The sequence below is a fragment of the Notolepis coatsorum genome (assembly GCF_963971535.1).
Source record: "Notolepis coatsorum genome assembly, chromosome: 18".
Taxonomy (NCBI): Eukaryota; Metazoa; Chordata; class Actinopteri; order Aulopiformes; family Paralepididae; genus Notolepis; species Notolepis coatsorum.
Window position 1 is genome coordinate 32,975,013 of NC_140182.1, and position 12,817 is coordinate 32,987,829.

Genomic DNA, 12,817 nt, shown 5'->3' on the forward strand with positions numbered 1-12,817 from the left:
ATGTGTGTGTGGGTCCATGCATACATGTATGCGTGTATGTATGTATGTACCGTAATTCCTCTAATAGTAACCGGTATTCAATTAAAAACCGGGTCTCTATTAATGACCGGGTGCGCTGTTGAGCTAAGCAATTATAAGCCGGCCTCCTAATACAAGCCGGGTTTCATGTATATTAGAGGAATTACAGTATTTCCCTCAACGGATTTACCATAAGCAATATATTTTGTTATTGTTGTTATATGCTGGCCTGGCTGTGCAGTAAATACCATATAATGGTATGGTGTTAATGTTTACCAAGAGAGTAAGCCTACCTCAGAATTGTATAAAATGAAGTTATTATTATTATTATACCAGTATTGTGATTGCATTATTTTACTTTATTTTACTTTTTTTGACCACCTGTAATTGCACTGTTTACTACCGTATTTCATACAGTACTTGGTTTCAATAAATGAACCCAGTACATTTTACTGGGTTCAAACTGACACAAAATGTTGATTTATTCATTATGATCTGTTTGAAAATTTGAAATATAGGCCTCTCTCTTATACATGCCTCCTCCTAATACAAGCCTGGTACCCGCTACAGTTGAAACAAATACAAGCCGGGGTTACTATTAGAGGAATTACGGGTATGTATGTATGTATGTATGTATGTATGTACATGTATGTATGTATGTACATGTATGTATGCGTGTCTGTATATTTTAGGAGTGAACCAGATGGCCAGTGATGCAGCAGATGGGAGCACAGACCATCTCCAGCGATTATTCTCCTCCTCCTCCTTCTTTTTGATCTTCAGCCGCCTCGCCTCCTCGATGTCCTCCTTCGTCCTCTTGGTCTTGGTCCCGTCCTGGCTGCCGTTCTCCTTGTTCCCCGCCTGGGCCGAGGAGAGAGAGGGAATGTAGCGACACCACATACAGGGCTCTTCCTAAATATGACATTTGGAGGCGGCTGCCTCGGGCATAAAAAGCTCCATGTCAGGATAAACTATAAAACTATAACACGGGTGCATCTCAATAAATTTGAATATCAAGGAACATTTGATTTATTTCAGTAATTAAATTCAAAAAGTGAAAAATCATATTATATAGATTCAGAGTGAAATATTTCAAGCCTTTGTCTTTAGCCGATTATGGCTTATAGCTAATGAAACCCCCAAATTCAGTATCTGAGAAAATGTGTATCTGTATATTACATAAGACCAATAGAAAAAAAAAAATATATATATATATATATATATATATATATATATATATATATATATACGTATATATATTACAGAAATGTCAGCCTACAATGGGCGGCTGGGTGGCGCAGCGGACATTGCGCACGTCACCAACGCAAGAGACACCGGGTTCAATTCCGGCTGTCGGCGTTGCCTCCGGCTTGGGCCGGCCGTCATACTAATTCAATTGGCAGAATTAGTGGGTGGAAGTCGATGGGTGGTAATCTGGACGTTGTGGACAGCGACTCCTACAGGTCGGTTGGGGGATGCCTGCACAGCAGAGACAGGAAATGTCGGGGGTAGTGTGAGCCTCCCACATGTTACTCCTCGCCAATGAGAGTCCATGCTGGCAGGTGAAAAGATGCAACAGGCTGCCTCCTCGTGTACCGGAGGGGACACGTGATGCAAGGCTTCTATCCTCCCTACGACCAACCTGTGGGGGGCATATGCGAGCAAGGTTCAAGACAGGGGAGGGGAGAATTGGAAACAGCGAAATTGGGATGGGAGAAAAATAGAAAATAAGGAGAAAAAGTAGATAATTTTTTTTTTAAATGTCAGCCTACTGAAAAGTATATGCACTCAATACTTGGTCGGGCTCCTTTTGCATGAATCAATGCGGCAACCAATATATGTCCTCAATATTCTAATTTATTGAGATGCACCTGTAATCATTACACAACTCCACCACCCTTTCTTTGATTTTAATAACATGTAATGACTGTAGTAGTCAAGCGAGACCAGCCGTAGCCAAAGGAACCAGAATGTCAACAGAGGACATTTCATAACGTTAACACAAATTGCTGGAATATTTTAAACCTTGCAGAGTTCATCATGTCTGGCAAGATAGAAGTCTACTTCAGGAAGAGAATGATATAGCAAACACGAACAAGATGCTGTCAGCTTGTCAGGTCTGAAAGACACTGACTCTGGTGCTAAGGAGATAATATTTCATGATTCAAGAGGTCACATACATACTAGGGCATACAGTGAAATGTGGGTGGCCATGCCCGCTTTGATGAGGCTGAACAACAGACTATGTTCAATATTGACTATGTAAATGTGTTAAAAAAAATATATATATTTTTTTAAATACTATTTTTTTAAATATCCAAAAGCTAAAAGTGATGTTGTAATTTTGCAACCGAGGGTCTTACAGGGTTCTAATTAGAGTGACCTTTATTTTCCTCGTTCCTTTAAAGTGTCCATTCCATTTTGTTTAAAGTGGCCGTTAGTGTGTGAGCGAGTGCAGAATATGTGTGCTTGTGTGTGGAGAGTTCAGTGTTCAATGTTCTGATGGCCTGGGGGAAGAAGCTGAGCCTTAGTCTCTCTGTTCTTGCTGCGTGTGTGCGCGTAGGCGCTTGCCTGACCGCAGCAGCTTGAACAGGCTGTTATTGGGGTGGTGGGGGTCTTTCATTATTCTGCAGGCTCTGGATTTGCACCTCCTGTTATATATGTCCTGCAGGGCTGTACACTGCGATGATCTCGTCGCAAATTGCCCCTTAATTTGGCCGTTGCGAGTTGGAAATATTATTTGGGAGCAACGTTGCGAGTTGTGATTTCAACCCTTCATTCGCATTTCACTCCTAAATTAATCCATACAATTTTTTTTAAAAACATTAGCCTACAACCAAGGCTGTACAGTGCGACACAATGTCGTGGTGCTATGAAAGAATCTGTCGGCAATGAATGAACTTAATGCGATCACCGATAGCCTGAGTGAAAAAAAAGATTTGCGTGTGGAGTGAATCTGGGTCACGCTATATACTTGGTACTTGTAGTCTATCGTGCGATTAAAGACCATGTCCCTATCTGCGTAGTCTATACATCCAACACCAAATCCCATAATTCCTAGCCAGGGCTGTACGCTAAGCTTTTTCACCAGGGGCACACTTGCCCCTAAATGAGAAATTTAGGGGCAAAAAAAAAATTTTAGGGGCAAATTTTTTAATAACAATTTTACCATTATTTATATCGATTGTTTTTGATTTAAAAACTAATTTATTTTATATAATTTTTTTTTAATAATATATATTATATAATCATACTTGTAGTTGTATTATCTGCGAGACATCGCCACCACGCAACAAGTCTAAATGCTCGCTATATGCAACCAGCTCCACTGTCTGTGTGTACCGAGTAGCCTCCAGCTACAGCCAGGATTCTCCGGAGCTGCAGCTGGGCCCTATACTGTAGCCTCCAGCTACGGCCAGGATTCTCCGGCGCTGCAGCTGGTCCCTATTGACTATATTCAGCGTGCCCTCAGCTCGAATACGCATCGACTCAGTGTTATAAGACATTGATATCAGGACGGAGCTATCTGAACTATTTAGTTTAATGGGACGTTTCGTTTTGAACAGTAAGCTAACGCAAGCTATCATGCACTACTAGACTTACTGGAGCATTTGTTGATAGCTATCAGTAGCTAGCCGGCTGGCAGGGTCACCGAGGTCCCAGTGTTTACAACAGCCACGGGTGCGAGAGGGCTGGAGGAGGAGCAGACGCCGCAGCTCGCTGATCATACCTGCTGAGTGCTCACTGCTCAGCTCGCGTGAGTGATGTCATCGCGTCATCACACGCCTTGGATAATTTAGGAGTGAAATGCGAATCCAAGGCTTGAAAGCACTACTCGCAAGCCCGCCCCCAGATAATATTTACCAATCGCAACGGCCTATTAAAGGGGCAATTCGCGACGATATCATCGCACTGTACAGCCCTGTTCCTAGCAAAACGAAACTGAATGTGGCCTCTCTTCCTTTCAATATGGGCTATTGCATCGCCAAAGAAGCACCTCATTTCAATACATTTTAAGACGCAAATTTTGCTCTGCAAGAACAACGGAGTGGATATCAGTCCATCTTATGACAACCACGTCCGATGTGGAGAGATGATAAGATGATGATGATTGACGTGATGATGTGATGATTGATTGACGGGGACACTTCTAACGTTCAGGTTCAGCTATGCATTAGGTGAGTAGTCCTACCGTAAGAGCCTCATACGGGTCAATTAAACCTTTTTGATTAGTCTTTCCTTTCAGCTAAGTTGGACTGAACATTTCACTGTCAAAAGCGCAAATGTAAATAAGGTTGCGTCGCAACACGGTTTTCAAAATAAAGGTCACATATACAAATACCTCTCAATTCTTATTAAAAAAAGTCCCGGATATACATAAACATTAATTGGCATAGATCTCTATAAACGGCCCAACACATTGATCACTTTAGGCACACACTGAAACCAGTAACCTCACAAATATGAAGCAGGTAATAATAAACCTTTCATGGGGTTATTTACAATAATAATTCATTTGATTTCTAAAGCACTTTTCATTGTGAAACAAATGTATGCAGAGTTTCTTGTCCTCCTGATTAATGCAATGGTGTGTGTGTGTTGTGGTGATCTCATTCAAGGAGCACTACACAAGCGCGCGCACACACACACACACACAGTTTGTTGTTTTTGTTCTATTAGTGATTTAGACACTTTCTCAGTTGGTTCATTATAAAAGATACAAACCTGAAAACAAACGCACTTAAATGTTAAATAAAATGACCACAGTAATGAGGCAGGAGGAACATATTTTTTTAATAATGGTAAAATTGTTATTTAAAAATGTGCCCCTAAAAAATATTTTTTGCCCCTAAATTTCTCATTTAGGGGCAAGTGTGCCCCTAGTGAAAAAGCTTAGCGTACAGCCCTGTCCTGCATGGGTGGTAGTGCAATACCCGTAGTACGCTCTGCTGAGTGCACCACTCTCTGTAGGGCCTTCCTGTCCTGGGCCGTGCCGTTTCCAAACCAGGCAGTGCTGTTTCCAGTCAGAATGCTCTCTACAGCCCCAGAATAGAAGGAGTGGAGTATCTTCCCAGATACTCTGAACTTCCTTAATTGTCTGGTGATAGAGGCGCTGTTTCGCCTATTTTACCACATAGTCTGTGTGTTGTCCATGTCAGGTCCTCTGTGATGTGGACTCCCAGGTACTTAAAACTGCTCACCCTGTCCACGATAGCCCCATTTATCCACAGTGGCGGGTGTGTCCCCTGCTGTATTCTCCTAAAATCCACGATCAGCTCCTTAGTTTTACCAATGTTCAGGAGTAGGCTGTTATCCCGGCACCAGCGTGCCAGTACATCAACCTCCTCCCGGTAGGCCTCATCGTCTTTGTTAGAGATCAGCCCCACCACCACTGTGTCATCAGCAAACTTCACTAAGGAGTTGGAGCTGAACCTGGCCTCACAGTCATGTGTGTACAGCGAATACAGCAGGGGGCTGAGAACACAGCCCTGGGGGGACCCGATGCTCAGGGTGATTGAGTTGGAGGTATGACCCCCCCACCCTGACCGCCTGGGGCCTGTCACTCAGAAAGTTCAGGATCCAGGAACTCAGGGCGGAGCTCAGACCCAGATCGATCAGCTTGTCAACCAGTCTGGTGGGGACTATGGTGTTGAAAGCTGAACTATAGTCAATGAACAGCAATCTCACATAGCCCCCCTTCTGACTGTCAAGGTGAGAAAGGGTGTTGTGCAGTACCTGGGAGACCGCGTTGTCAGTGGACCCGTTTGTCCTGTATGCAAACTGCAATGGGTCCATGTTACTGGGGAGGGAGGCACAGATGTAATCCTTGACCAGCCTCAAGCATTTCATGACCACAGAGGTGAGTGCCACCGGTCTGTAGTCATTTAGGCCTGCTGGGGAGGAGTTTTTTGCTACAGGGATTATAGTGGACACCTTGAAGCAAGGAGGGACCACGGACTCGGCCAGGGATAGATTGAATATAGTGGTGAACACCGGGGCCAGCCGATTTGCACAGGACTTGAGTATTCGTCCTGTTATCCCATCTGGGCCTGCAGCTTTCCTAGTGTTTACCCCAATAAACGCTCTTCTCACGCTGTGTTCCATCAATGAGAGTGTGTTACCCCCCCGCGGATGAACACCCCCCCCCAACGCAGCAGCCGGCACATCAGTGACGTCGCCAGCCGGTGAGCTAACGTCACCACTGCTCGCCCCAAACCTGGAGTAAAAGGAGTGGAGTTCATCCACGAGAGAGGCATCGGCACTCACGATTGAGGAGGGGCTGACTTTATAATCAGTTATCGTTCGTAATCCCCGCCCTAAGCCTCTTGTGTCGTTCTGGGCCATCTGTTTCTCCATATTATTCGCATATCTCCGTTTTGCAATCCTCACTTATTTGCGTAACCTGTAATAATAATAATATAATAATGCAGGACCTGTTGCGGAGGTCTTTATTCGGCATGCAACAACACTCAATGTTTTAGCGGTACACACAGCGGTTCGTTTTTTTAGCACACACACCGGAACACACGCATGCATTGTCTCTTTAGAATCGCCGATGCGATTCGTCTCTGCGATTAAGCTGTTGCCTTATACTCGTCCATATTTCCCGATGCTCGGCCCGAGTTGTAAGCAGCAGTGCGAGCAGTCAGGGCTACTCGGATGGAGTAGTCAACCCATGGTTTCTGGTTCGGAAAAACCTGAACAGTCTTCGTGGGGACGATACCGTTAGCTAACGTTGCTATGAAGATAAACACAACATCCGCAAATTCACCGACGTCAGTGGAGCATGTCCCAGTCGACGTCATCCAGTGTGTCTTGTAACGTGGCCTCTGAACTCTGACCACTGCTTCACCTCTCGCAACACAACAGCATCTCTGGCTCTTTGTTTATATCCAGGCATGAGGAAAATGGCGTCATGGTCGGATTTACCTAGTGGGGGAGCCGGTATTGCCTTATAGCCCTTCTTGAAAGGGGTGTAGCAGTGATCTAGCGTCTTCCCTCCCCTAGTGGTGCATGTAATGTTCTGGTAGAAGTTTGGCATAACTTTTAGTAGATTTGCCTTATTGAAGTTGCCAGCTACGATCATGGCCGCGTCTGGATGCTTGATTTGGTGCTGGTTCAATGAGTCCTGTAGGTCTGCCAGAGCTTTGGCGGTATCTGCTTGAGGTGGGATATATACTGCTGTGATTATTATGGCTATGAATTCCCGGGGGAGATAGAACGGACGACATAGAATGGACAAGATGTATTAGGAGTGTTGCTGTACACATACTGTAGGTGTATATACCCAAGAGTGACTGGAATGGAAGTTAAACCTAGATACAAATACTGTAGCACTGGCTCTACGCTAACCTTTTTCCCAAGGAGCACACAAAGAAATTTAGGAGCACACAAAGAAATGTAGGAGCACAGTGAAACATTTTCAAGTAACAGTTTATTAACAAATTCACTTTTTTTTCTACAAAAATAAATGTATATTTGTACTGTGTGCGTGCATGTGCGTGTGCAAACGGGACACACATCTGTGCAATAGCACATACCACCTAGCGGTGTAACGATTCGACCCCACAACGATTCGATTCTATTACGATTCTTCAGGCAACGATTCAATGCATCATGAAATCTCTTAATTTTACCACGATTCGATGCGATACATTTTCGATCAGTTAATTCCCCAAAAAAATTTGAATACACAAATGTGGCTGGGAACTGATTCACTCAGCATGATTGATTGATTGAAAACGTTATTAACAGATTGCAGAATGGGTACAATACAGTACAGCTCAATACAAACAACTGCTAAGAGGATGAAGACCAGAAAAATACTTTCATCTTGTTTACATAAGGGTCCTCCATGAATGGACTATAGGTCAATAAAAACAATACACCAAGCTTTAAGTTAACAGGATATTTTATTCCCAAAAAGTGCCAGATTTTAGATTTCAGACATTTGAGTGATTAATGCCTACTGTGGCAAAGTTGTAGCCAACAAGTAGGCCTAACAAAAAATGCAGTGACATTGAAATACTGCTACAAAAGAGACAATTTATTGGAATGAAGATTCCAATGTGTGTCCAGTGTTAAAACGTACCACCTCTGCCTGAATTTGAGCCAGGAAAAACCCTGCACACATGGCGCAAAAATTCTACCAAAACAAAATGCTCAGGAACACCAGGGCCATTATTAGACATGTAGGGGCCCTATGCAAAGATGTATATGGGGACCATTTAAAAAAAATCGTAAATCACATCTCTGCATCTCTCTGATGAGTATACTGTACCCGTTTCCAGTTTAAATGTTTTGACGTGTGAGTGATGTGACCTCCCTATGACCAATTCAATGACCAAAGGGGCCTTGATGAAACCATTCCACTACTAATTCAGTAGTTATACTGATATTTTTTTTGTTGTTGCTGCAAACAGGCAGCTAGTATAACCGTCTTATCTGTCCCATAAATGTCAAAACATTTGACTAAGGTAATACCTCAATTCGAGTGGCTTCATCTGGAATGGTGTGCTATTACTTTGTGGAAAGTTTCAGTGCATAGTGTGGGAATTATTCAATTTTGCCCCATACAAATAAATGATGAGTGTGGCAGCTTGTTTTCAAAACTTTCTGATCACCTTTTCTAACTCACCACTGTTCCTACAATTGTCTATGCAATAGATTTCTAAGCAATTCTGTAGCTAAGGGGCTACACAACCCTGACTGTATTGAAATGTTCGATTAGACCACTACTAGAATATTAATTAGCCAGACAGTATAGGTACACAAAATGGCGGACACTGCATTAACTGCGAGGGGACAGTGAAACCAAGTTAAACAATCACTTTAATATTAATAGATAAAACATACATAGAATATAAACACAGATCTCCGGTTACTACTATAATATCAATGCCACAATGTCCGAGGTAACGATAGTCCTAGACTAATGGTACTCGACCGTTGATTCTCTGAATGGAGTGAGGCGGAGCGAAGCAGCACAGGGAAAAGCAAGATGGTGGATGGAGACGGTAATTCTCTCTGGAGCTCCGACTCCAGAGAACTGCAGACTGGTGGGATAATCCTGTCGTCGCTGGGGAAGAGGGTCTTGTACGGACCGGTCCTTGTATTCCTAGCGCCCGATGGCAGGATTAATAGCTATTAGTCCAAAAGCCCGTTGGCATGGGTGATAGCTAGTTAGCCCCTTTGCTAGGCTAACCCGCAGGAAGTCTTCAATAAGTAGTTAGATCCAGAACGTCGCTGGGTTCAACTATAAGTCTCTCCACGTTACTTCGCTTACACAAGTCACTATACTGTGCCAATAGTGGCTCGACAATATTATGGTTGTATCTAATTAGCCGTTCGGCTCTCTATAACGATACGTTGCCTTTCCTGTCCGTTTACAACTGCGCCAAACGTTACTTCTCCACAACACACTTTGTTAGTTTTCCGTGGACTGAGTCTGTTCACCCACACAGATCAATACGCTCTATCTGGTCTTGCCTGGGCATGTTCTGAACATGTCTAGAGGGGCGCGCGCTGGCGCCTATGGCGTTAAGAATGGAACATATACAAAAGACGAACGTAAAACAGATGACGTGAAGATATATATCTTATATATATAAACAATATATAAGTTATACAAAATAATAAACGCAGACTATGTTTTAATCTGGACCTTCAGAACAATTCCACAGTTTACATTATTTATGTTTGTTTGACATGTGGTTTTGACCCTGAGTATTTGTGAACACAGTAACCATGGGCACAAGGGGGTCGCATCCAGTACACCACTTTTAAGGGACAGATGCATACAATTGGTTTTGTGATGAGTCATAAGTGATGATTGAGAGGGATTATGTCAGTTTTTTAGGATAATTCTGCTCATTATACATTACATTTTAAAACCAAGTAGCCACAATTTGATTTGTAGAATATTTTGCAATGGGGCTAATATACTGGGGGTCTAAGAGGAAAACTGGAGCAAGGGCTACCATCAGTATTTAAAAAAGGTACCATACGTTTTTAGTTGGTTTTCTCCAGATTCAGAATTTGTACTTTATAAAACTTAAATTAATATATAAATACTGACCTATTCACATTATGATGATAAGCAGTGCTACCGTCCCCTCCCTCTGAAGCACATCCACTAAGTAACTACAGGGCATATATTCACCTGTTCCTTCTTCACCTTCTCCTCCTTCTTCACCTTCTCCTCCTTCTTCACCTTCTTCCTCTTCTCACCCCCTGCATCAATCTCCTCCTTTACCCGTTCTTGTTTAACTTTGTCCTTTCTTTTCTTCAACCTAAAAAGACATCCCAAGGAGAGAGAACACTCATCAACCATCGTATAACAGAACCAGTAGCGGGAAATGAGCCTTCAAGGCTTTCAACTCTCCTCTGGAGGAGAGAAATTACTTTCAAAAGTTTCTACTGTGTGACACCATGTCAAGGGTTCCTTCATTAATCCCCTTGGGGAAATGCAGGTGGCATAGCAGCATTGGGGGAGATGGGGTACAGGCAGGGGAAAACATTGAAATAGAAATAATGCCTCAACGACATTGAAAATGATGGTGACCTTGTCCTTTTGAGAATAAATTAAAGGTTTAAATAATAATAGTGAAACATTATAATAATAGTGGAATGGCAGTATATTCTATCAATAATAATAATAGTGGGGAGGGGAGGTAAAGGCAGGAAGAAAAGATAAATTATTATTTATTTTAAATATTATAGAGGGAGACTCGCACAGATTTAGTGTCTAACGGAGGGGGACCTTCCCGCTGAACTGAAACTCAAACCTCCTGACTCACACAGGTTTACATTTACATTTAGTCATTTAGCTGACGCTTTTATCCAAAGCGACTTACAAGTTCTGTACGACAAGACAGCAAGAAGGGTACAACTCTATCAGCTGAGTAACAATGTTCATCAAGTGTTGCGTGTTACAGTGTAGGTTAGTTTATTAGGACAAGTGCATGACAGTAAGGTTAGTCAGGGTTAGATTTTTTTTTTTTTTTTTTTTTTTTTACATCATTTCAGATAATGGTTGAAGAAGTGAGTCTTTAGTCGACGGCGAAAGATTGGACGGGATTCGGCTGTCCTAACTGGGATGGGTAGTTCATTCCACCATTGTGGGGCAAGGACTGAGAATAGGCGGCTTCTCTTTGATGACCCTCCGGGAGCTTGGATAGGAGTGGGTCTGAGGCGGCCAGAAGATGCAGAGCGTAGGGGTCTTGAGGGTGTGTAGTTAGAGACCATTGACGGGAGGTAGGCGGGAGCGGTTCCCTTTAGGTTTAGTGTCTAACGGAGGGGGACCTTCCTGCTGAACTGAAACTCAACCCTCCTGACTCACAGGTTTAGGGTCTAATGGAGGGGGACCTTCCTGAAACTCAACCCCCCTGACTCACACAGGTTTAGTATCTAACGGAGGGGGACCTTCTACAGGCTGAACTGAAACTCAACCCCCGACTCACACAGGTTTAGTGTCTAACGGAGCGGGACCTTCTACAGGCTGAACTGGAACTCAACCCTCCTGACTCACACAGGTTTAGTATCTAACGGAGGGGGACCTTCCACAGGCTGAACTGGAACTCAACCCTCCTGACTCACACAGGTTTAGTATCTAACGGAGGGGGACCTTCCACAGGCTGAACTGGAACTCAACCCTCCTGACTCACACAGGTTTAGGGTCTAACGGAGGGGGACCTTCCTGAAACTCAATCCTCCTGACTCACACAGGTTTAGTGTCCAACGAAGGGGGACCTTCCACAGACTCATCTTCCCGTGGTCGCTTCCTCCCGTTCTGTTGCGGTGCGACTGGATGGTCCTCAGGCTCCTCTTTCACCGACACACTAGAGACAAAGAGGAGACATTTAGGAGGTCCCCTCAGGCTGCAAACACACCACCGCTGAAGCGCCCCCAAGCCTAAATGTGTACCCTTGGTTGTTCACAGCGGCAGCGATTGCCCCACACGCCAGTCTGCTCCACTGCTCTTTTATAATCACAGGTAGAGCTGATATTTATCATGAGTTAAATAAAATATCTACTGTAGAGCTCGATAACTCCTTGGACATGTTAAATACATGATTTTAAACCATTGTGGTACCCGCCTCGGACCTGAGAGAGAAAGTGTCTCTCTTCACCTTGTGCTGTTCCTCTCCCTTTTCAGTCTCTCCACTCGCTGTCCCACAACCAACACCTGTGTGTGCGTCTTTCTCCGATGTTCCTCCTCTCCGCAGATGGACTGCATTTATATATATTATAAAATTGACAAAGCACGTCCTACCCCCTTCTTCTGTACCTTCACTGATATACAATTAACATATTCAATAACGTTAATGACTTTAATAACGTGTTTGTTTGGGGCCGGCTGGGTAGCGCAGTGGACTAAGCACTCGCCTACCACAGCAGAGACTCTGGGATCGAATCCAGCCGTCAGCGGTACCTCCGGCTTGGTCAGTCGTCCCTACTAACACAATTGGCAGTGTTAGCGGGTGGGAAGCCGGTGGGGTGTGTATCCTGGTCGTTGTAAACAGCGAGTCCTGGAAGGCATCTGGGGGCGATAGTGTGATCCTCCCACGCGTTACACTCCCCCGGTGAAAGTCCTCGCTGTCAGGTGAAAAGAAGCGGCTGGCTGACTCCACATGTATCGGAGGAAGATACAGGCCTCCCCAGGACGACAGTAGGGGGCAAAATCGCGCAACGACCAGGAAGGGAATTGACATGACAAAATTGGGATGGGAGAAAAATACGGAAAAAAGGGGGAGAAAAAGTAGATTAAAAAAATATAACGTGTTTGTTTATCCAGTTT

The 12,817-nt window shown here is 43.8% G+C and overlaps 1 protein-coding gene across 1 annotated transcript in view; it reads right to left on the minus strand.

The window, feature by feature from the left end:
* The window catches only part of LOC311245311 (DNA topoisomerase I, mitochondrial), a gene marked incomplete at its 5' end in the record, with an annotated part of 133,821 nt that overhangs the window by 92,931 nt on the left and 28,073 nt on the right, over window positions 1-12,817 (minus strand). Inside the window, 3 exons of the mRNA XM_084335147.1 lie at window positions 755-879; window positions 10,181-10,310; window positions 11,742-11,858. Of these exons, the coding sequence (XP_084191273.1) occupies window positions 755-879; window positions 10,181-10,310; window positions 11,742-11,858 (372 nt within the window). The remainder of the gene's footprint in view (window positions 1-754; window positions 880-10,180; window positions 10,311-11,741; window positions 11,859-12,817) is intronic.